The sequence below is a fragment of the Nomascus leucogenys genome, chromosome X, assembly GCF_006542625.1.
Source record: "Nomascus leucogenys isolate Asia chromosome X, Asia_NLE_v1, whole genome shotgun sequence".
Taxonomy (NCBI): Eukaryota; Metazoa; Chordata; class Mammalia; order Primates; family Hylobatidae; genus Nomascus; species Nomascus leucogenys.
Window position 1 is genome coordinate 96,915,172 of NC_044406.1, and position 25,869 is coordinate 96,941,040.

Consider the following 25,869-nt stretch of genomic DNA (forward strand, 5'->3'; position numbering starts at 1 on the left):
TACAGAGGAGGCACCAGACTTAGACAGGCTGAATAACTTGGCCAAGGTCACATAGCTAGTGAATGGCGGAACACAGATATGAACCCAGGCACCCTAGAGACACATCTACTCACCACCCTGTATTGGAGAGGAGATCAACAGTAGTGACAGAAGCAATAGAGTGGAAATTTTCAGTACTGCCAAAACTGTGAGAGCCATATAGGCCACACTAGGCATGAGAAGGAAGTTGGCAAGGTCTTGTGTTGTCAGTTAACCCTTGTATATAGGGTTTTCATTTCCCAACCAGAAAAGGAGGAGTTTGAAAGCAGGAACCATGAATTACAGCTCTTTGAAATGCTCAACATAGATTTGCTAAGGAATAAATGACTGTTTTGAAATTAAACACAGGAATGCTTTGAATAAATTACTTTGCATCTTGTATGTCAAACTGAAATTGGTGAGACATCTTTCACCTTGTGTTAAAAACAAAATCCCTAGATGTGGTCATAACATGGCTGGTTATAATGACACCTTGCATTTGTACTCGTGTATGATACTCAATACTCCCTGAGAAAAGGAATGAAGAAACTTGGATTTTGCCTTCATAGGCCCTGAGGCTGTCAGGAACCAAGGGCCACTGTGTTTGTAATCCATTCCTTTGGCTGCTCTCCAAATCTAGGAGGACCTGGAGGAAAGGGGGGCTTTATTTTCTATCTTTGCCAAGATCAGGAAATAATTTGTGAACTCTCAGTAAACATTCTGGGGGCCTTCCCTCTAACACTGCTTTGGTGGAATAATATCTCCAGTTTTCACCAATCTTGGTTCAATATTTACCTGGGGGTTTGCAGTGATCATGGGGACAGGGCTCCAACATGAAGTGAAGGTTCATGAGAAGGAAAATGAGGGGAAGGCTGTGCGTGTGCGTGTGTGTGTGTGTGTGTGTGTGTATGCGCTGGCTGAGGGATGAAGGTGGGAGGAATACCAGGATTCTGAAGCAATGAGAGCGGGATTGGGAGAGAGAGTGCATGTTGAAGAAGAAATAATCACCAGTTCACATGGGCTCCTTTTCAAGGGTTTTTCTTTATATAAACAATTTGCCTGGTTCCAATTAGAAGCCCACATTAGGCAGTTAGCTCCAATTTGGCAGTTCATTCTTAATTTGGCTTTCCTTATGGGTGGGAGGGAGGGCTGACAGTTAAAAGGTTGATGGGAAAAACCTTGGTATCCTGGTGTGAAGACAGACCCTGGGATCAGAAGTTTGCCCTGATGACTTTGCCAATGTGTTCATTGCCCCTGTCCTGCTGGGGGCACATACAGCAGGCCCTTCTTTCTCATATGCCCTTGACAGATCAGGACTCACTGCTAGAAAACCCCTGGGGAAGTCATTGCTGAAGACTCTAATGTGGGGCACATTAGGTTTGAGGAGCAGGGGGAACATTCAGGCAGCTGGCAAGGTCTGGGCTACCAGGAGAGATTTGGGAGTTAGAAGCATATTAGGTGAGAGTTGACACTGTCCAAAGGGAGTATATAGGAGGAAAAGCAGAGGAAAGGGCTTATGGAGTCATTACAGCCTGTGAGGTGGGAACAGGGTTTGGGAGTACTAAGGGTTTGGGGAGGGTTTATGTGTTTATTCACCCATTCATTTATTTAACATTTCTTGAGCTTTATGGCAGATACTGAGTTGAAGAGGAAGCTGGGGATTTAAGAGGGAGAAGAGTTAAGAGGGGATCCCTGGGTGGATCCAGATGAAGGAGAAGGGAGGGGCTAAGTGCCTAGGCTCGCTCTTGCCAGGAGAGCACATCTGTTAACACAAAGCTGCATCTGTATCTCAGCCAGCTCTCTTCCATTTCATCTCCTCCTCTCTACCCACTCTCGCAAGACAGGGAGCCACATGGCGGCTTCCTACTCCCTTGTACCACTCCACCCCCCCGCCGGGTTCTTTCTAGGCACTTAGCTGTGGCATCAGCAGCACCCCTTCTGAGAGATCAGGCAATCCCCAAGGGTGAGTGGTGGTGGTAGTGGTGGGGAGGGTTGATAGCTTCGAGAGAAGAGCTGGAGAAGGCGCTGTCTGGCTGTAATTAGCCCCAGCTGCTGTTGCGAGGCAGCGTTGGGGGCCGTCAGCAGTGTAAATGCATGTGTATGAACCTGTGAGCGTGGCACCTCATTGCTATCACTCTATTTTTCACTGTATTGTGTGCTGGCTGCAGCCTCGCTGCTCTGAAACCCCTCCTGTCCCTGAGGATCCCGAAAGACAGAGTGTTCCACAGGCAGCACCAGCTTGAATCACTAATGCTATTAAACAGGAGGACAACAAATATAGGCCCCCATATGTCCTGGATATGCAAGTCCCTGCTCTCTCTTTCCCCACCCCTGCTTCCTGAATGTTTCCAAGTGAGTGAAGTCCCAGCACTTGAAATTAGCAACACCTCACTTCTGCACAGCCTTTTGGCAAAGAGCTTTCACAGCTGCCATGTCATGCATCCTCAGACGCTTCTAGGAGCAGCATTTTATAGGTGAGGACCCTGTGGTTCAGGGAGGTGGAGAGATTTGCACAGGGCAACCCAGACAGTCAGTGGCAGACTTGTGTCCGGGAAGCAGGTCCTCAACCTCCTGGCCTGGTGGTCCATCCCCAGCAGAGCACTGCCAAGAGGGCTGCTCCCGGGTGGCTCCAGCTGCTGCTGTCTGTGAGCTCGTGAGAACCTGTCAGCTGTGGCTCCAAGACCTGCCTCAGTGATTGCTGAAAACGCTTAGAGTGCTGAAAACCAGGACCCTCAAGCCGAGCCTGACGTCAAATAGTTTATTGAGTACCTGCTATGTACCCACCACTGTGCTGGTGCTTATGGGAGACACAACAGGGGTAGTGCATAGCCCGTATCCTCAAAGAAGTGATAACTTGAATGAGGAGACAACTCTTAGATACCAAGTCCAAAGGCAATTCCAAGGACTTCTCTCTCTTTCACTAAGCAGTCTGTTGTCAGTGACAATGACACAGGAACCCCTTCTGAATTCATCTGTCTTATCGCAGGCCTGGGGTAGGAGGGGATGGGAGGATGACTAGGAAGGGTAATGAGGAAGGGCAGAGAGATGGGGGAAGAAAGGGAAAAACTGGAGCTCCTAATAAACACCAGGCACATTGTGAAGTTTATATGTTATACATAGATGATTTGTATTATGCTAATCATACATGTACATGAACATATACACACAAACACATACACAAACACATACACAATCACTTTCCAGGGATTGACTCAGCTATTTGGCTCACTCTCAATCATGAAAAGAGCTTAGGACAGTGACACTTAGAAAGCCCTGAATGAGTGTGAACTAGCCTTTCTTCTTATCATGATCACCTTCATTGTCATTATCGGCATATTATATAAATTATCTCATTTATTTCTTCTATCTACAGGACTTAGCAACTATTATTTTTATTTCCAGTTTACAAATGAGGAAACCAGTACCTTATTTTATCCAAGCTTGTGGGTACTGAGAATATAAAGAAGAATTCAATATGGTTCTAGGCAAACTTTGGGGCCTTCCTATCTAGTGGGAGGGACCGAGGCACACATAAGCCCTCATGGTCCCATAGGTGCTGTGGTAGAGGAACATATCTGGGGAAGTTGAGGAAGGCTCCACGAAGGCTTGAGCAGCATCTTGAGGGATGGCAAGTTATGTCAGGAGGAACAGAGGAGGCAGGGGAAGACATTCCAGGCAAAGCGAGCAGTATTTGTGTGACAGGGCCTAGTGCATGTTTCAAAGGGCAGGACAACTGTAGCTGGGGGCACCACTGGCAGCAGCAGGAGGGGAGTGGACGAGTGTTTGGGGTCAGCTATTCAGAGCCCTGTTGGCCAAGCTGAAGGTTTTGTTCTGTGAGCAAGAGGGAGCCACTGGAGCTTTTCGTTAAGGCAGATTCGGGACAGACTAGGAAGACAGTCCTTACCAGGGTGTTGAAGGATTGGAGGGAAGAGAGGCCAGCTGCATGTGGACCAATTGGGAGACCATCTCCAGGGTCTGGGCAAGAAGCAGAACAGGCTCTGAACCACGACTGTGGCAGTGAGAGCCGAGAGGAGGGGATGACTCAAGGCACATGTCAACAGGTAGAAACCTCAGGGCTGGCTGTCATGGGGTCAAGGAGAGGGAAAAGGTGACAAGGACCCTGAGGTTCCAGCTTGGGTTCGTGGTGATACTGTCAACTGGGGCAGGGAACACAAGACTGTTAGTAGAGAGGGAGAGTGAGGGGAGACAGGCGACAAGGTCCATTTGGACTTGTTGGGTTTGGAGTGTTGGATAGCGGACATGTCCAGCAAGAAACTGGGAATCTTGGCTTTGAGGCCAGGCGAGACATGGGGGCTGGAAAGCCACCACAGTCAAGGGATATTGGTTGACCTCAGGGGACTGGATGGGGTTTCTCCTCTCCCATTTCACTCGTCCAGGGCAAGGGCTAGGGACAGAGCCAGGTGAACACCAGTATTTAATGAGGGAGGTGGTGGGGGACACCAGCCCGGAGTGAGAAGACACTCTTCTTTGGACCTTCCCAGAAACATCATCCCTTTCCCCTCATGATCATGGTCCTTGTTCCAGGGCTGCACTCGGGCCAGTGACAGAAGGAAGGGAGGGATGGAGGGAGGGAGGAAAGGAGAAAGGGAGGAAAGAAGGGAAGGAAGGAGGGAGGGGGAGGAGGAAAGAGGGAGGGAGGGGGGAAGAAGGAGGGAGGGAAGAAGGAAAGGGAGGAAGGAGGGAAGGAGGGAGGGAGGAGCTCTGTGCACAGAACTCATGTCTGCACAGGGGCCATGAAGCAAGGACAGGGCAGTCACTTCAGCTCTGGAGTTCTTTAGTGTGGGAGTATATTCTAACAAAACCTAATAAATCAACAGCTGTGGGTTGGGGGGCAGCAAGGACAAAGACCACAACTCTACAGTGACCCCTGGAGCACTCAGTGTCACTGACTGCATCTCCACTGCTGCAGAGCTGGGAGCACATTCATGACAGCATTTTTCAAGCTCCTGTCTGTGCAAACCACAGCCGGTCTCCTAGGAGTCCTAACACTTTAATTAGACCTAGCAGGTCCCAGAACAAAATCCCATAATCCCCAAATCTATAGCAACAAGTTAGGCATGAGAGTTTTAGTTACACTCTGGATGTAAGAGAACCCTAACTGCCACTTTCTTTCTGAGTCTCTGAATGACCTTTGACCAATCCCTTTACCAGAAATATTTATCCCGGATGGCCTTGGTCTCTGACACCTTGAGGACTTCTACTGATTTCTCTGTTAAATCCCTGGAACCACACCAATAATAGTTCTGAACATTTTACACTCATCATCTCATTTATTCCTCACAAATATTATAAACCCTGTTTATATATATGTATAATATTTATAGTAACAAGAATAGCAGATATTTTGCTGAGGGGAGGCATGGTTCTAAACAGGTTACATGAAGTAATTAATAATTCCACATGAACAGCACTATGAGGTATTATTACTGTCTCCATTTCACAGGCAAAGAGCAAATCACAGAAAGAATTAGTAAGTTGTTCAAGGTCACACAGCCTATAAGAGGCAAAGCCTGCCAGTGTGGCTCCACTGTGCTATTAACCAGTAATGTCTTCTATAGCCCCAACTAGCTCAAAATGGTTCTAAATGATGAATCGCTGTGCATTTTGCACCTCAGACTGCTAGCATCGCTGATTTAGGTCTGGAGTCTAGATAGCTGAAACTGCTCAGGGTCTTTGTGAACTAGCTTCGGAGCTGCTGCTTGGACAAGACTGGGTCAGGACTTCGAAGGCATTTCCATGTGCTCCTGGAGAGTCAGGATGTAGGCTGGGGTTCATTATGCGACCCAGCTGTGTGACTTTCCTCCCCACCCCTTACCCTCATTCACCAAGATAGAATGCACTGTTTCTTAAGGTGTGGCTTAAGGAGAGCTCTTTAAACATTCAGATTCTAGGGCTGAAGCACAAACCCGCTCTGTATCTTTATACAGGTAACTGCTGGAATATGCATTTTAGTAAACTCTCAGGCTGAATTACTTTGAGAATCATCAGAGTCTACTTTGACAGGATATAGGCTTGTCTTCTGATTCTAGAAGTACCATAAGCCTAACTAGGGGTGCTTCCCACTCCTCTTTCTTGCTGAGCAGAGAAGGGAGACTAGAATGCAGAGAACATGCTGAGGGCATGCCTGCACAGAAAGCTGAGCTCCTTGTCACCACATCCCTTGAAAGAGTGAACTCTGTATCCCCAGGAGAGGATGGGGAGGGACACAGAGAGGAAGCTATGGAAAGCCTCTGGGGCCCAGACAAGGGAGTCCCCTGAGGGAGGTAGAGAGTGGGGCTGTTGGAGGAGGAGGGCAGCTATGGGCCAGCAGCCTCAGGAGCTGAGAGTCACAGTGGGAGTGAGCCCTACAGAAAACTTTGCTTTGTTAGCGCTTCAGGAGTTGGATCCTTCTGGACCCTGATCTCCCAGAAGTGATTCCATTTCACCTGTAGGAGGTGGGTAGCAAAGCTCAGTCTGTGGCTGGGGAAAGCCAAGGAAGTGATTTCTCGAATCTTTAGCAGTGAATCCATCTATTTAGTTAGCAGGGGGATGGAGCAGATCAGAACTAGTGAGAGGAAAGGCTTAGGAATGCTCTCTAGTGGGACTGGGAGGAAAAGGTGAGAGGGTGACATTAACTGAAGGAGATGGTGAGCCCCTGACCCCTGCAGTTGTGAGACTTGCACTGAGTGGGATGATCTGCTGCTATAACCTATCCTCAGGCAATGAAGCATAAGCAGAGAGCCAGGAATGTTAATCATTGCTGATTTTTATTAAGCATTTCCTTTGTGCTAGGCACTGTACTGGGCTGTACATGCATCATCACATTCAGTCTTCACAACATTATATGATAGCTCCTATTACTGTGCCCATTTTACAGATGAGGTTTAGATAGATTATACCACTTGCCCAAGGCCACACAACTAGTAAGTGGCAGAGCCAGAATTTGCACCCAAGTGGTTTTAATCCAAACCGTGTCCACTAGGCCTTAGGAAGGAGCCCACATAGAGCTGTGGGGATGCTGCATCCTTGACCAGTGGCTGTACATGGGCAACCCCTCTTCATACCTTATAGCTCTTGGTAAATGAAGTGAATCACTGTATCTACCAAGAATCTCCTTGGGAATGAGTTCAATGCTGGTATCAGAGGAAGCAAAGGGTGGGAAGAGGGTCTCAAAAGTCTAAATCTTAGTGTGGTCCCCTCCTTTGACCTACCCTCTCTGGGCTGAAGAAATGCCAGGATTGAGGGGGTAGCAGAGTGTTAGATCTGTTTGTTCCGTGTACTGAGGCCTCATAACATTTTTGGAGCCCTTGTTCAGTGACTCAGGTAATTCAGCCTGAGGGCACCTTTGCAGGGAGTTCCCCTGTCTCTTATCCTATGTTAGTACATGAGATTATTCCTCCTTCTTGTACCCCAGTTACAGTAAGTGGGTCTTATTCCCCAAATCCTGAGTCTCTGCCCCAATAAGTTGCCTGTACCCCATTTTAGCAAGAATAGAATCTTCCCTTTCTGCCAACAGAGCTTCTTGGCACTTTGGCCTTGCCTGGGTCCTGCTTGCAGACTCCTGTTCTGAGGCTCATGTTTGTACCTAGAATGATTTCACGTTCCTCCTCTCTCTTTGTCCCTCTATCAGAACCTGCTTTTAGGATGGGAGATTTAAGAGGCTGATCCTCCCAAGAGGTTGGCATTTTAACTGATGCCAAAGCCCTGAGTCAACAGAATTATATACTTAAAAATTTTCAAGCCCTTGGGAGCGGATGGAGAGATTGGAGAGGCCAATGGAACATTCTTAATGCTCCTGGAATGCCACAAGGTGGACATAAAATTCAGGCTTCCGCCAAGACAGGACTTGGATTATTTTTGTTATAATCAGAATCCGTAATCTGCCCCCACCCCAGCACTCAGGGCTTTGATCAAAAGTCTTCCAGACAATGAACCTCTATAATCCAAGCATCATTTTCTCAGAGCTCCTTAGAAGGAGGAGAGCTAAGAAACTTCATGAATTACCAAGGACCAAGCAAACAGGCGATAGTGAAGTCAGAAACAAATTCCTCCTGAGACTACTTTTGTCCTATAGCCTGAAAACAAATCCAGTCTCCGCCAGACATAAGGTGGAATTCCTGTCTTGATTTTTTTTAGCACTGATATTAACATTTTTCTTCTCAAATCCTTTTCAGAACCAGCCCTTTTAGAACACAAATTAGAAGCTATTTATTTTGTCAATCAGAGAAACTGAAGGCAGCCAGCCTTGGCCAAAGGAACATCTTTGCCTTTGCCTTTGCTAAGGACAATGTTCCTTCTATTGTGCTCTGTGGAAATAAAAGGGCAAAATATGCTTGCCTTCTTTTATTCTTATTCATGGCTGAGGGTCATATGAAAGTTCAGAGAAGAGCACAGTTTTTAGTATGGGTCGTGGCAGGTTTTCCAGATGGCTTCCTAGCCAAGATATTCCTCCCACTCACCTCCAAACAAGTTATGTACCCCTAAGAATGATTTGGTCTCAGTGTTAGAGGAAGAGGGTAGGTAGCAGGGCCTGGCTTTGTCATCCTGGGCTATTTTGAGGAGACTTCAGCAGTCCCCAACAGAAGGACAAGAGGGGCTGATTCTCCGTTTGTGAGCAGCCATTGGAGCTGCTTCAGGGACTGACAAGCTGGCCAGAGACAACGTCCTCTCTCAGGAAAGCAGTAAAAGCATCAGAAATGCTCCTTTCCTGGGGAGCCCTTAGTTATTTTGGCCTCACTTTCCATTAAAATAGGAAAGCATTGAAAGGGACCATTCGTGGGATAGCGTGGAGCCTCCCTATTGTGGCAGCATTTCTAACTGCGTTGAGAATTAACCATATTGCTCTTCCTTTTCACCATGGAGGAGTTTCTAGATTTTTATTTATACCCTACCGCTTACAACATCTTTCACTGTTTCAGCAAATTGCAGCATAAAAGATGGAGAAGCCAGCAGGGGCTGTGCCCACAATCATAGCTGTGGTTGCATTTAAGACATTCAAATGCCAAGGGTGCACTTCTCCCATTAAGTCCAACATAAGAAATCAGGTGTGCACAACATTGACGAACAGAAGACCCCAAAGGACAGGTGGAGTTTCTGGTATGCTGTGGTCGGGGGGTGGGGTGGTGAGCTTGGGAAAGAACGAACAGGCATTTTCATTTTCCAAACTAAGAAGCAGTTTCGGGCGAAGGGGAGCGGTGGGGATGTCAGAAATTCTTCTAACGCCATGGACCTGCCCACACCTGAGTCAGATAATGATGACCTTCCCCAGGCCCTGCTTTCCTCTCCCCCTCCCCAAAAGACAGCATGAGCATGAGTAAGCTGGGTACTTACAGGTGCAGAAGAATTTGGAACAGGAAAATGGAGCTTACAGGCTCCCGAATGCCTGCCGAGTCAGTTGCATCAGATTAGGAAGTGATGATCCTAAGAATAAGATGTTTGGAAAATCTTGTCCCCCGAAAGCCCCCTGCTTTGTCTTCTCAGCCCACATCCAAACTCAGACCACCCCCAGGATGTCTCTCATCTTGCCAGACTGCCTGGTGCCTCCGTGCCCCTTACCGTGAGGGTGCTGGCAGCCACACTGCTTCTTTGAGCCTGTGGCCCGGCAAGGTAGTCAGGCTCATGGGATTAGGTTGGCAGGAGTGACTGTCCTCTAAACGATTAGCCCAGAGAAAGAGAGAGAGAGAGAGCAAGCAAACCTGAAAACGGGTCCAGGGTAGAGAGCTCCAGGTCCTTAGCATGTTCCTGGCGTATTCCGAAAGTGGCATCCACAGCAGAGAAAGTGTCCCAAAATAGCTCAGGCTGCCAATGCCTTGCTGAAACCTGAGAAAGAATTGCTGAATTTAAAGATCTGGGTCGCTGTGGGTGTGTGATCAAAGTGCAGATTTGTTGGTAGGAGGAACTCAAGCCATGAGCTTAGGAGTGACATGAGGTCACTTGGGTCACGGCCTGCCTTCTTGTTTCCAACTTGCTGAAGTTGGTGGCAGTGTCAGAGAGCTCCTCTGTGGTGAGGCAGGGGTTTGGAAAGAGGTCCTAAGGATGCTGTTTTCATGCCCAGGTCTCTGATGTGCTAACAATATGAAATAGCAGTGCCCTGTTTTCTGCATTTCAAACAAAGGAACTGATACTATGCAAAGGTTTCTTTAGGTTATTGCTCCATGACTGATGAAATTCCCTTTTCAGTAGATTTTTCATTTCTTTTGGCCTTTGGCATAAGTAAATGTCAGCTTCTTAAAAATCAACAGAGAAGAGCAAACAGTAGGGTCTCTGTGATTTTCTTGGGATTTGAGAAATCTTCCCTCCCTAGCTTCTGACTGGATCATGTCTGTACGTTGCTGCCTGTGGTCCTGGAAAGGACGAGGTCCACCCAGACATGCTGTCTCATTTTTATATTTGCTGAGATCTTGGGACACTCTCCTATCATCAGGTATGTCAAAAACCTTAGGATTGTCTGCAGAGAGTGTGGTTCAGTATGTGGAAAGGCCAGCATATGTCATTCTTGGACTGGCCCTGGGGTTTAAGAAGAAAAAGCCCAGAATTTGGTTTCCAATTCCAGCTCTGCCTGTCTTTTGCTGTATGAATTTGGGCGAGTCACTTCTCTTCTCTGGACCTCAGTTTCCTCTTCTGTAAACTGAAGACAATAATCTTCATCCTAATTCTAACCCAAATGGTGTAAAGAGTAACTCAAAGAGTTGAAAGAATGCTACAAATGGCAGGGTTTGGCACTCTCAGTAAGTGGTGACATTTTTCAGTTCTTCAAAGGTCCCTGATTGGTAGCCACTACCTGCATCCACATGCCTATAGCGAGCCCAAGACATCCCACAGTACTAGGCACTATGAGCTTCATGTCTAGGAGTCTAAATAGTTTCCACTTTCAGTTGTGGGACTTTTGGCAAGTAGCTCAATGCTTAGTAGCTCAGTTTTCCCATCTGTCAAGTGGGTATACAAACGAATAATAATACAGGTCCACAGTCCTTTATCTGAAACTGTTGGAGCTAAACATGTTTTAGAGTTCAAAATATTTGGATTTTAGAAAAGCAATGTGGTACATATAACATATATATCACACCTTAATGAGATCCAAGATAATACTCTGTGATCAAACTCATTAATATTTCTAAATGGGATAAATGAATAGCCTCATGTCAATTCAGGCCCAGTTTTGCCACCAAATGAGCTTGCCACAGAATTTCAGTTTTCAGAAGCTTTGGGGTATCGGAGAGGCACATAGGAAATTGTGGACAATGAAAGAAGTTAATACTTACTTCGTGCATGTAATGTACCAGGCATTGTTCTAAGTATGCATTAACTCATTTAAGTGGCCCAATAAGCCTATGAGGTAAACAGTATTATTATTATCATCCCCATTTCATAGATGAGAAAACTGAGATTCAGAAGTTAAATCACTTTCCCAGGGTCCCAAAGCCAGTTAGGAGCAATGCTGGGATTCCAACCCACACAGTTCAGCTCTTATCCGCCTTCTCTGCCTAACCCATGGGGTTAAATTGAGGCTTTAAATGCCTACAGGGGCCGAGCAGGTCACTTAAAAAGTAAAGGTGGCCCTATGGGTACTGAGGCAAACTGGTGAGCACATGCCTCACCTACAGGGAGCAGGTTGTTGAGCTCTGGCTGATTGTTGCTATATTGGAATTTGGATCGGAGTCTTTGTGTGTGTGTGTGTGTGTGTGTGTTTCAGAAAAGCCAGAAATCCAGCTTTCTATCTGAAATTTCCTGACTTTTAAATGTTGGCAACTAATTTTAAGAAATGTTAAAAACGTTGTACGGGTCAAATAAAATCTGTCTGCAGTCCGGATTTAGCCTGTGGCTGCCAGTTTGCAAGCCCTGCAAGGAGTAAATAGATGTGAAAGTGCTTTGGAAACTTAAAAACGTGCTCTAGAAACAGAAGAGTCTAATTTTAGGGTTATATCTTGTTTTTTCCTTGACTGTGGTCTAGTTTTTTAAAAACTTGTGTTCCAGACCTGATGGAGATGAAAAGTCAGAATTAAATAGAGACTTCAGTAAACTTGAGTACTTCATTCCTTTGGCAGGCTGGATAAATGAGAAGCCTAGGTGTACTGGATGGACTAAGCCTCAGAATTCCTGCCACACCCACAAGCCCCTTCTAAGGAGTTTCCATCCACACACCCTAGCTGAGGGAAGTAGCAGTTTCTTATGAATAGGTGACTATGCTTGGTACCACGTGACTCTGCTTCCCCCAGCAATAGCCACTTGAGCCAGGAGAGGGCATCTGATCCATGAGCAGTCACTCTATAGGCTGGCAAACAGCCTATGAAGGAACCTGGGATGAGAACTTTGCCCAGCAAGTACAGTTACTGAATTTGGACCAATGAGAGTCTCTCTCTTGGGGAGTTTGAATACCAGACCTAGAAAGAGTGAGCAATTGGCAACAGGGGCAGAAGCTGAACACAGAGAAGGCAGGCAGCAGGGACCCCGGATAAGCAGGACCAGGAGAGATTACTGAACTTCAACTATGTGCCAGATTCTTTACACGTTGTTTTATTTAAAACATTCAAAGAGCATGCGAGGTAGGTACTGTTATTATGCCTGTTTTACAGATGAGGAAACTGAGGTGAAATAACTTGAAGTATTGGGGTTCAAGCCCAGGCCTGTTTGGAGTTAAAATCAGAGTGTAGGAACCCCAAAGCCAGTGGTTCTGAAACTCTAGTGTTTCAGAATCACTTGGGTTAAATGCAGGTTCCTTGGCGTCACCCCAGACCTATATTGAATCTGACTCTTTGTGGGTGGAGCCTCCCTCCCCCTACAAATCTCTGTTTTAGCAGTTTTCCCAGGGAGCACTTGATGCAGGGTTTCCCCACCACACTTTTATTTTGAGAAATGCAGTTTCCGAGGGTATGGCAAGTACTGTGTACTGTGCTACCTTTACCTACAGAACCGAGGTCAATGTCAACAGATGTGGTCAAATTCCAATTTAAAGTCTTTTGGAAATGGGACCAATTAAGTAAAGAAGAGAACCTTAGTTTGTTTTCTTCCTTCATCAAGGAAGTCTACATTGTTACCAGTTATTTGAGAGAAGAGAAGATTGAGATGAATGCTTAATAGTTGTAAACACGATCGGATCTGCACTTCAGGGTGGGTGCAAAGCTAGCATATGTTCACTAAGCATTTTCCATGAGGTGCATAAACTGTAGAAACTCAGTGCTCTGGCAACAAAGAACATGAGAGAAAATTACCAAATGCAGATAGACATATTGTAAACCATGCAGCTTAAAATGTAAACCTACTTGCTAGGCTGATAATAGAGGTTCTTCTCAGCCCCAGAGAATTTGTGTAAGAATCCTGTCCATGCCTTTATTTACACCATTGATTAAAAATGCTAATCAGGAGAGGATCAAGGCTATGGACCTCCTTCTAGGTTGTTGCAGAACTCCCACTCTGGCAATGGTATTCAGCTGGTTTTGAATTTTTCTGCGTTAAAAACTATCCCTGGGAAGACTAGTGGTCTGAAGTTTGCTTGGAGAGTCTCAAGCCAGAAACTGATTTGTGGTCCAAATGCTTAATGGCATCAGACACTTATTCCTACGAGAGAGGCATGTGGTCCAAGGGGTGGCAGAGGTCAAATGTGATGGCCAAGTTCTGCCTCAGCAGGGCTTGAATCCGCACTTGGTAACTTTTATTTCTCTCTGTCCATTCCTGTGGATACTTTATCTGTGTTAATGTCCTCATTTAGGCTAAGGTCAAACTCTGTTCTTCTCTCTTCTGGCCAGAAAGACTTCCTGTTTTACAGGTATATGATCTTATCTGTGTTGATATTTTAACTCTGAGTGATTCCCTAAAGCAGGTCCTTGGACAAGTGCCTATCCTCCAGGAAAACTGCAGCAGTCCACCGTGCAATGAGAAAGCCTGAGGACTAGGTAGTAAATGTTTCGCAGAGAAGAGAAATCTATTTCATGTATTATTCTTTATTCTGAGGTTATTTCCTTCTCTTTTGGTGTTGAAAGGAAGCCCTTTCTTTTTAGAAAATGATGATTTGTGGTTGTTCTGTTTCTTAATGATTTTACTTGGGAAAATAAAAATCTGGAAGTTCAATATCAGTCCCTGAAATTTTGGGTTGCATTAGCTGCAAGTCTGGGAACCTGGTCTAATTTTGAGTGTTCTCCTAGCACGTCTAGGTACCTCCTATTGCCACTTATGTTCTAAGTGCTTATAAATTACCTGCTTCGTAATCTGCAGCAGAATCTCTCCAAGGAGTGACATCAAGCTTACAGCTTTGGAGTTTACGGTATACTGGTCTGTAGTTTCCTTATTTAAGAAAATTGGGACACTGCCCATTTGCAGTCCTCTGGTATCCCTCCTGTTCTCTCTGATTCCACGGATCCTTCAGGCCGGCACCTAATGCAAGGCAGTTCCGTTTGCTCTTCTTATAATGTTCTTTTCCCTATAGAGTTGGACATGCATATACATGTTGTTTGGGGAATTTGCAGCACATCCAATGAAAGCATAATTCCCAACTAACAGTCAAATCCTTTTCTTTGGAGCTACCCAGAACACACCTACCCTCTCTTCCATATGACAGCCCTTCAGAGACTTGAAGACAGTGTGTGACTCTCCTGTGAGTTAAGAGCACTGGCTGAGTCAGACAGACCCGAGTGACAAGCCCAGCTTCGCTCCCTCTCAGCGGTGAGAGGCAAGGTAAGTTACTTCATTTTAATTTCTCTCCAGTTCAGTTCTTTAGCTAATTTAGAAAATGGGAGTAAAAAAGCCACTTTATTGGTTTATCGTTCAATAAATAAGATGAGGTATGTAAAGTGTTTAACACAGTGCCTGGCATAGTAAGCACTCAGTAAATGCTAGCTATTTCCCCCTCTTTATTTACAAAGAGCCGGTGCGCATTTTAAGTGTCAGGGCTGTGGGGGAGGAAGGAAGTGGGGAGGGCTTCTACTTCCCTGAATGATCAAGGAAGGAAGAAGATCCTAAAGTAGACCAGGCATTTCTTTAGCCTTAGGTTGTCTGTTTTCAGTTATCTGGATGCCTATTTGCTAGGGCTTGGGGAAAGAATATTGTTGAGAATCTAGGGAAAGGCTTATTTTCAACAGCTGGAAAGCTATTTGTTGACATATTGAACCGTCCCTTGTTTATTCTTATTTCCCCGAGCAGCTAGCCGTGCAATCCCCTAAACTCAATTACCTTTTGTGAGGCGGCAGGAGCGTGACACCTCCTAGCCATATTGATCAGTGCAGACTGGGTGGGACGTGAGGGACCTGAGAGATGCTAAGCAGCAAATTCTGGGCTTTTCCTTCCTTAGAAGGCCTCTCTTCTCTGTGTTCCTAGAGACTCTGGCTTTAATAGAACGGAAATCTATGCCTCACATGGGCTGAGCGTGCAAGAACCCTCTCTCAGTAGCCTCCTTAGAAGCAGGCTGATGAAAATAGTCACAATGGGTCAGAACTTGGAACCCTGGAGTGACCAGTGCTAGCATGGTTTTCTAATTGCAGCTCTTTGCACACACTGGGTTTTGAAAGCAATTGAATGATATGAACTCTGAATGCCATTGCAGCTAGAGAAAGTTTGGAAGGAGACACACCCAACTGTGAACAGACAGAGGAATGGGACTTGCGGGGGGATGGGGGGGTGGGGCATTTTCAGGAGTTTAGCTTTATCTGTATGGAGGATTTCAAGTCTTCATCCTAAGAATATATTCCTAGATTACTTATGTAATTACTAAACATAAATAAAAGTTAGAGAAAGAAGAAATTATTTTTAAAAACAAACCAAAAATAAAACACAAAATAAAGTGGTACAACCATTAAGCTTGTTGGGGTAGAAAGGTTGCTCGGGTGTGGGGTGGATGTCGGGGATCCCTACAGAGAGCTTGCAAGGAGAGGAGTGAAAAGGGCTTGAGAAAGAACCCTAGGGAAACATCTCTTTAAAAAAAATAAAATTAACTTTTATTAGTTTTTTTTGTTTCGTATTATGGGTCCATTATAGACCAATGACAAAATACAGATAAGGAAAATGAAAATTGAAAATCCCCTCTAATCCCATCATTCAACTGTGGTCACTGTTGGCGTTTTGGTATATATCCTTCCAGATTTTTTTTCTATGCAGAAATCTACATATTTATCTTTATGATAATCAGATCCTCATGTACACATTAGAATACATTTTCAATGGCTACAATAGTGGCTGCTACAATTGCACCATGATTCATTTAATCATTAAACAAGTTGTGTTCTAACATTAGACACTCAGGTTATTTCCAAAATTGTTGCATTAGAACATAAACAACAGTGCCCTGTAGCTGTGTGACATTGGGAAAGCTAGTTAACCTCTCTGTTCCTCTGGTTTCTCATCTGGAAAATGAAGGTGCTAATAGAACCTACCTCGTAGTATGTTGTGAGTGTCAAATGAGATCATATAGGTAAAGCACTTAGCACAGGGCCTGGCACAGTAAATGTTAGCTTTAATTGTTAGGTGTGTTAATAATAATAATAGTAGTTGTTGTGAGGCCATTGTTAATAGAATGGCTATTCTGTGACTTTTTTTTTTTTGCTTTGATGGGAGAGGAGAGCAACTGGAATTTTTCTTTTGAGTAGTATACTATAGTGAGCTCTGGAGTCACACAGAGCTGTGTGCCTTTGGTTATGTCAATTCATCTCACGGAGGCTCAGTTTCCTTACCTGTACGCTGAGAATTTAAAGGACCTAGCTCACAGGGTAATTGTCAAGATCAAATGAGATAATGCTTGTGAAACCCTCAGCCCCATTCTTGGCATATGGGAAGAGTTCAAGCAATATCAGTTGTTGTTGTTGTTATTATTACTACAAGGATTCAGCCATTTGTAGTAAGAAAGTTTCCTTGCTTTGTGGTGTGGGGATTTAGGGGAGATGGCAGTGAGAAGAGTACTCCGAGTTTCTAATCACTTGTCTGACTACAAAGAGATAAAATTATCTTGGAAACAGAATGGCCAGGGCTGAAATCTGGGCTTTTAAAAAAATTATTATTAATATTTTCTGTGACCGTGGTCACATACACTTCTCCAAGCCCATTTCTTCATATATAAAATGGGAATGATCTCAATGCCTACCTTAAGGTGTTGCTGGGAGGTCGGAATTATATAATGAATGTGTAGTGCTTAGCCCAAGTGCTCAGTTGTTGGTCGTTAATTATGAGGTTTATAACGACCTGAATGCCTCCCTTGTCAAACTCTATATCCCTATACCTGGGCTACTTGAACTTCACCTGGAGGCTTTGCCCTATCCAAGGCTCAGGGACCAATTCTCCCCTTAGACTGAGGGTTTCTCCCCTTAGACTGAGTGCCCCAATTCAGGAAAACTGGAGTACTCTGGTAAACCTTTCTGCAAGCTCTACTCTGACCTTGTGCCCCAGTTCTAGAAAGCAGGCTGTAGCCATGTTTGTATGAACAAGCCCTCACCTGGTATGCTCAAGGCTGGTGTGTATTTCTTGCTAGCTGTCTGAAATCCATGGAGCCTTTCTGTTGAATCCTAGCCCTGTGGCAGGGATACCGGTTGCTGGATTTTTCTCCGTGTCTCTGACCCTGGGGTAAATTGTCTTTGTTATGATTACCATTACAGGGCTCTGTTAAGGTGTTTGCTTGCCAGCCCCCACTGTCCATCCTCCCAAACCCTCTTTCCCTGCACCTGAACCTCTTTGACCATTTCTGATGCTGCTGCACTCAATCTCCAGCCTCAGTTTCTTTCCCTCGAGCCCTCTGCCTGTGCTTCCATATCAGTTGCAGTGCCTGGGTCCTAGGACTCCTGTGTCTGCTCAACCACAGAGGGCACGTATCTTGTTTCTTGAGCCAGGACCCTTTTCATCTCATCTTTTTAATTGTGTCAATCTCCTCTTTTCTTTGGGCACAGTGGGGTGGGGCATAGGCTAGTGGGACTGTTGGGGGCGACAGGGAAGAGGGGTGGAGTTGCATAGGCCAAGTGCTAAAGTGGAGCTTCTGGAGGACTGTCAAGTGAAAGGCGGCCAGAGGCAAATGTCAGAGCCTATATAGAGGCAGGAATCTGGGACCAGAGAGACAGAGCAAGCAGTAGCAAGTCAGGAGCAGTGGGGCGGGTGGGCGGGCAGGCTGGCTGGCGGGCAGGGGGGCGTGGCAGGGGATAGCAAAGGGAGATTGCAGAGAACAGCTGTTGGTACTGGGTCTTACTTTAATGAACTGGCTGGGCACGAGGTATAAGTTAATTGGCTAGAGTAAAAGAGCTAGGGGCGCAAAGGATACTCACTCCCTCTTCTCCGTCACTGGCAAGGTAAGATCTTCCTGGGTTTTGCCTGGTGGGAAATTGTGGCATGTTCAGATAGTTTTCTGAAGATGGGAGGTGGAGGTCTATGGCTGCTCTTTTGACTCATCTTTCCCATTGCACCAATTATTACAATAACCAGGGTGTCAGCAGGAGGCCAGCATTTCTTTTATGACAACCCATCTTGGGGTTGTCCAGGCTGGAGACAGAGGCAGGGTTCTCGGTAGTGTGACTAAGTGGGAGAGGTGGATCTTTATAGCACAGCGGTGAAGAGTAGGGGGCTCTGGAACTGGATGGACCCAGGAATCTATGTGACCGCCGGCAAAATATTAAGCTTCTCTGGGTCTGAATTTTCTCATTTGTAACATAAAGGAAGAGTACAACTGAAATCTCTTAGTGTTGCTATGGGAACCACATGAGATGATACATGTAAAGTGCCTAGCAGAGTGTTTGCCGGTCAGTGCATGCTAAAGAAATGTTCACTGTTAGCATTTCTGTTGCAAGTTTTCTCATTATTATGGAATCACAATTCTGTGAGGTTGATGACTTTTGTGACATTGTCCCAAAGTAGCAAGTTTTCTGCTTCTGGCATGGGCAGGCTGTGGGGACATGTCAACATTGTGTAATATTTGCATTGGCTTCCAAGCCGTGTGTCCAAAAGCCCCTTCTGGGGCTGCTTATTGGAGCAGGCTGGAGGGGTGAGGCTCTGGATTGCCCACCCCCATGTCATCAGAGAAACTTGAAACTTGGACATGCTAGAGACTGGGCTTTAAGTGACCCATGATCTGGGATGTCAGAGAAATAATTGAATGCAAGCTCAGGGATGCCAAACACTAGGCAACCCCCAGGAGGGGGTCAGAGTCAATGATATACAGTTTGTTACTGTTGCAGTGACCCTATTTTAGCCTTGACCCTGGCTAATCTGAGAAAGCTGGTAAAATGGGGATAATAATATCTATTGCCCAGGAGATTGTAAGACCCAAATGGGATAATGCTTACAAAGGCCCTCATGTTATAGGAAGTTGTGACAGTTGTCTAAAGTACAGTGCCTGGCACATACTACGTGAAGCAATAAATAAATAGCAGTAATGGGGTGGTGGTTGCTGTTATTAATAAGAATAATGAAAATAATAAGCAGAATTTTCAGTTCATGGAATGTTGCTCTCAGTCATTGATCAGATAAATGTCTCCCTTTTCCTGAGAACATTCAGGGCCATCAGGGTAGTAAAATGAGGATTAAACTACTGGCAGAATTCAATGAGCCCCAGGAACTAATGATTATCCTGGGGCAAAGGACTTTCCCATTCAGGCCTGCCAGTAGTACCATGGCTGGCTTGTGAGTACTGCCGTGGGATAGAATACAGACCAGGAACCCGCATTTCTCACATTTGGCCAGAAGGTGGTGCTGCTGCTTTATTTGAGTCAGGACTGCCCAGGCTCCTGGCTGCGGAGGTTGCTGGCGTTTACAGCATTTACAAATTGAGAGGCTGGGTTGGTTTGAAAAGGATAGAGGCAGAAGGGATATTTGCTCCAGCTCCAAAGTTGTTCATTGCTTCACAGCTTCTTTAATCTGATAGCCTCACCTTCAATGCCATATACCTGACAACGCATAAACACAGGTCTCCACCAGGAACAATTAGTCTATATCCCAATCTTCTTGATACTGGCTTTTGACCTCTAAACTTGTTTCTTGTTTACAGATTTTCTTGCCCCTTGGGCTCCCTCCACACTGTCCTGTGGCTGTGGCAGATATGTCAATACCCTTACATTCACTGCGATTCAACAATACAATGAGGGAGGAAAACGTTGAGCCCCAAAACAAGCAGATGGCCTTCTCTAGACCAATGACAGAGACCAGAGCAGACATTCAGATTCTGCATTCTCATGTACAGTTGCCTACAGTCTCAACTTCAGCCTCAGACCCTGGAGGGACATCCACACAGTTGATGACATCTCCAGTCTTTGACACCATGTCTGCACCTCTAATGGGAGTACCAAACTCTGGAGCATTGTCCCCACCCCTAATGCCAGCCTCAGACTCTGGGGCACTTTCCCCATTGCTAATGCCAGGCTCAGACCCTGGGGCACTGTCCCCATTGCTAATGCCAGCCTTAGATTCTGGAACACTGTCCCCATTGCTGTCCACTTCAGAGTATGGGGTAATGTCCCCAGGGATGATGACAATTCCTGACTTTGGAACGATGTCCACAACGCTAATGGTAGCACCAGATTCTGCAGAGATATCACCATTGGCAATGCCAGCTCCATCCTCTGGAGCGATGTCTACACCTATAATGAGCACTTCATCCTCTGAGGCAATGTCCACACCATTAATGCTAGCCCCAGATTCTGGAGAGATATCCCCAATTCTAATGCAAGATATGAATCCTGGAGTGATGTCTACACAGCCAGTGCCAGCTCCCAGCTCTGAGGCAATGTCCCCATTGCAAATTACAGATGAAGACACCGAAGCAATGTCTAAAGTGCTAATGACTGCTCTAGCCTCTGGAGAGATATCTTCGCTGCTAATGTCAGGCACGGACTCTGAAGCAATATCCTCACTGATAATGTCAGCCGTAGCTTCTGGAGGAACATCACCCCAGCCAACAAGCACCCAAAACTCAGGGGGAATACCTACCCCGCTCATGTCAGATCTAGACTCTGGAATAATGTCATCACTTTTAATGTCATCTCCAGGCTCTGAAGTAATGTCCACACCGCTACTGTCAGTCCCAGATGCTGGAGAAATGTCCACATTACCAAAGCCAGCTCCGGCTGCTGAAGCAATGTCCCCAGCACTAATGACGGCCCTACCCTCTGGAGTGATGCCCACCCAAACGATGCCAGCCCCAGGCTCTGGGGTGATGTCCCCATGGTCAACACAAAATGTAGACTCTGAAATTATGTCTAATCCACCAATGAGAGTAACAGCCTCTGGGGTGATGTCTGCACCACCAGTAAGAGCTTTAGACTCTGGAGCAATGTCCACACCGCTAATGGGAGCCCCAGCCTCTGGAAATATGTCTACATTGCAAAAGGCAGTTCCAGCCTCTGGAGCCACGACCACCTCACTGATGACAGTCCCAAGCTCTGGAGTGATGTCCACAGAGCAAACGTCAGCCGCCTCTAGAGTCATGTCCGCACAGTTAACAATGGCCAAAACTTCTGGAGCAATGCCCACAGGCTCTATGAAAGCCGTGGCAAAACAACACACGAGAGCCACAGCCTCTGGAAAGATGTCCATGCCACTGAGGAGAGCTCCAGCTTCTGGAGCAATGTCCACCCAACCAGTTATGGCCACAGCCTCTGAAACAATGTCCATGCCACAATTGACAGTCCCAGCCTCTGGATCAATGTCCATGCTGCAAATGAGAGCCCCTGTCTCTGAAGCAGTGTCCACGCCACAAATGAGAACCATGGCCTCAGGACTGACATCTGCAGCACAGATGAAAGCCATGACTTCTGGAGCAATGTCCACCCCACTAATGACAGCCCAAACCTCTGGATCAACATCCACCCTGTTAATGAGAGACACAGCCTCAGGAGTGATGTCCTGTCCACAAATGAGAGCTCTGGCCTCTGGAGCATTGTCCAAGCCACTAATGACACCCAAAGCCTCAGGAACGATGTTCACGGAACAAATGGCAACCACAGCTTCTGAAGCAATGCCCGCACTGCTAATGAGAGACACAGTTTCTGGAGCTCTGTCCATGCCGCAAATGACAGACACAGCCTCTGGAGGGTTGTCTGCATTGCTAATGAGAGACACAGCTTCTAGAGCAATGTCCACATCACAAATGACAGCCACAGTCTCTGGAGGGATGTCCATGCCACTAATGAGAGCTCAAGACCCAGGAGTAATGCCTGCCTCACTAATGAGAGCGAAAGCCTCTGGAAAGATGCTCAGTCAGCCAATGAGCACCCAAGATCCTGGAGGGATGTCCGTGTTGCCCATGAGATCCATGACCGCTGGAGGGATGCAGATGAATGCCCCAACCTCTGATGTGATGTCCACACCAACAATGAGAGCCTGGACTTCTGAAACAATGTCCACACCACTAATGAGAACCTCAGACTCTGGAGAGAGGCCCTCACTGCTCACAAGAGCTTCACCCTCTGGAGAGATGTCCCTACCACTAATGAGAGCTCCAGCTTCTGGAGAGATAGCCACGCCTCTGAGATCCCCAGCTTATGGAGCCACGTCTGCTCCACAAATGACAGCCACAGCCTCTGGAATGATGTCGTCCATGCCACAAGTGAAGGCTCCCATCTCTGGAGCAACGTCCGTGCCACTAACAAGATCCACAGCCTCTGGAGGGATGTCCGTGCCACTGATGAGAGCCCCAGACTCTAGAGTGACATCCACGTCACAAATGATGCCCACAGCTTCTGGAGACATGTGCACACTACCAGTGCGAGCCCCAGCCTCTGGAGGGGTGTCCCCACCACTAGTAAGAGCTCCAGCCTCTGGAACTATGTCCACACCACTAAGGAGACCCTCAGCCTGTGAAACTGCGTCCACAGAGTTAATGAGAGCTTCAGCCTCTGGACATATGTCCACTGCACAAACAACAGCCATGGTCCCTGGAGGGATGTCCAAGCCATTAATGAGAGCCCCGGCCTCTGGAAAAATGCCCATGCCTTTAATGTCAGCCATGGCTTCTGGAGAGATGTCTATGCCGCTAATGGAAACCATGGCCTCTGGAGCAACGTCCACATTGCAAACCAGTGTTGCGAACTCTAGATCTATGTCCTTGCCACAAACAACATACACAGTGTCTGGAGGGATGGCCACAGCACCAATTAGAGCCTCTGCTTCTGGAGCAATGTCCACATCATTTATGAGAGCCTCAGTTTCTGGATCGATGCCCATGCCACTACCGAGAGCCACAGCCTCTGGATGTGGCATGGGTATGTCCATGCCACAAAGGACAGCCACAGACTCTAGAGGGATGTCCACACCACTAATGAGGGCCTCAGGCCCTGGAACAATGTCCACACCACAGACAGCCTTTGGAGTGATGTCCACTCTGGAAATCAAAGCCACAGACTCTGGAGAGGCATCCACCTCTCACATTAACATCACAGCCTCTGGATCAAAGCCCACACCGCACATGACTGCCACAACTCCTGAAACTGCGAAACCACCACCAAAGGAAGTGCCATCCTTCGGAATGTTGACCCCAGCACTCTGTTACCTCTTAGAAGAGCAGGAAGCAGCCCGGGGCTCATGCTCTGTGGAGGAAGAGATCGAGATTGATGAAGAGAAGCAAATGAAGGGGTTTTTGGATGATTCAGAGAGAATGGCATTTCTGGTGTCTCTTCATCTGGGAGCAGCAGAGAGGTGGTTCATCTTGCAGATGGAGGTAGGAGAACCTCTCTCAGATGAAAATAAATCTTTCCTGAGAAGATCCCAGGGCGTATATGACTCCCTATCTGAGATAGACATCCTCAGTGCTGTTCTTTGCCATCCCAAACAGGGCCAAAAGTCAGTCAGGCAGTATGCCACTGACTTCCTGCTGCTGGCCCGACATTTGTCTTGGTCTGATGCCATTCTACGGACCAGGTTTCTGGAAGGACTCTCAGAAGCTGTTACCACCAAAATGGGTCGGATCTTCCTGAAGGTGGCTGGCAGCCTAAAGGAGCTGATAGACAGGTCTCTGTACACCGAGTGCCAGCTGGCTGAAGAGAAGGATTCCCCGGGCAACTCAAGCCAGGTTCTGCCAACAGCCTGTAAGCGGAATAATGAGGAGGCCATGGAGAATGAACTGAGCTCTCAGCAGCAGACTGAGGAGGTAATGAGGGGGAAATCCGCTGAAGGTTTTTGAGCAGAGAAATGAGGAGGTCACGACAGGGAATACATCCTGCTTCCTTGAGTAGAATCGGGAAGAGGCAAGGGGGAGGCATGGAGCTCCTAGACCATTAAACCCCAAGCTGGAGTTTCATCAAGTGAGCATGGCTCTGCAGTTATTTTGGGTATATTAACTACTTTGAGGAACAATGTCCTGCCCAAGTTACTGAGGACGTGGGATAGTTGAAGCACTAATTCTTCTCATTATGAGGGAACAGGATGGGCTCAGTTCCAATTCTCCCCTTGTTCCAATTCTAATAAACGGGTCTTTTGGGAGCTGGGACCCATCTACAGCAACATGTGTTGTGCAGTCAGGTCACTAGGGAATTAGAATAGCCTACTCCTTGGTCACACTGTATGCAAGTGAGATAAATTAGCAAAGTGCCTTGATCTGCTAAGTCACAGAACTTATCCAGGCAGAACACCTGTTGTCATAGTAAGTGTGCCTCTTACCTCTGTTGTCTTTTTCTCACTCCCAGCACCAGCATATTTCCAAACGCTGTTACTACCTGAAAGAGCATGGAGACCCCCAAGAAGGTCTTCATGATCACCTTGGACAGAGCACAGGCCATCATCAGAAGGCCCATACCAACAAGTAAAACTCCATGGAATCTTCTCCTGTGATATCTGACTCGACCGCTAACTAGAGGACTGGTTCCTGGACCCATTCCATTCAACTACATTATAAACCTTGTTGCCTTCACCCTTCAGCCTCCCGCTCCAGGCACATCCCACCTTACCTCTCACTTGGCTGATTTGACCTTCTCTTTCACCCACATGCCTATGACCTGCCCTGACAATCAGAGTGTGGACTACAAGAGTGTATGGTGTATGAAGTTCTAAACTCCCATCCCCACCGAGGCCAGTACTAGTTCTTGGTCCAGGGAGAAGTCTAGGCAGGATAAATCATACCTTACCTCAAAAAACCCTTAGCGTATCTTGCCGTGTGTCAGCAGGCAAACTTGAGGAAGCCCTGGTTCTATTTCACCTGGCAGGGGAGCCTATAAGGAGAGCGATGCCCACTCCTACACCACCCTTGTAACCCAGTAGACTTGCCCCATATGCCCCAACTCATAGCACCTAAAATGGGTCTCCAGGGTCCTTGCCCTGTTTATAGTATCCATCCTGAACCATTCGTTTTGACCCATAATAATAGTGATAGTATAATGGCTACCAGTTATTGATAATGTGTCATGTGACAGGCATTGGGCTAAACTCTTGACAAGCACCATCTCACTACATTCTTACAGTAACACAACTTGTTCTTGTGTTGTCAGCTTCTGACCTCTTGATCTGTTGTTTATGGCCTTTGTCTTGTCCCTCAGTGGGGGTTCTCTAGCTCTGACCTCTGGGTGACCCCCTCAGTTGTTGATTGCTCTCACTCCCCTTGGCTGTTGTGCTTCATGGCCAGCACTCTTGATGAGGGTCTTGGTCTATAAACAGGCATAGATAGTTAGAACATAATGTGAGCAGTGTTTGCCTTCAGGTGGTGGGGTTATGGGTAGTTTTTATTTTCTTCTTTCTACTTCTCTATACATTTCAGATTCTCTACAGTAAGCATGTGTTACATTTGTAATTATAAAAGTAAATAAACTTCATTTATGAAAAAAGAGTTCATTGTGGCTCCTAGAATTTGATTTACTGAGTCCTTTATTCAACCAATATTAGCTATGTAACTTATGTCAGCTACTCTTTGGGGGACAGACAGATTAGAGTCCTGCTGATATGCACATTCCATTCCAATGGAGTGGGGGGAAC

At 46.5% G+C, this 25,869-nt stretch overlaps 1 protein-coding gene across 1 annotated transcript in view; it reads left to right on the forward strand.

The window, feature by feature from the left end:
• RTL9 (retrotransposon Gag like 9) overlaps nt 1–25,723 on the forward strand; it is a 37,582-nt gene extending 11,859 nt beyond the window's left edge. The window contains exons 2-4 of the mRNA XM_004092488.3: nt 14,570–14,685; nt 19,961–24,055; nt 24,591–25,723. Of these exons, the coding sequence (XP_004092536.2) occupies nt 20,012–24,055; nt 24,591–24,710 (4,164 nt within the window). The 5' untranslated portion in view covers nt 14,570–14,685; nt 19,961–20,011 and the 3' untranslated portion in view covers nt 24,711–25,723. The remainder of the gene's footprint in view (nt 1–14,569; nt 14,686–19,960; nt 24,056–24,590) is intronic.
• Nucleotides 25,724–25,869: the final 146 nt, after the last annotated feature.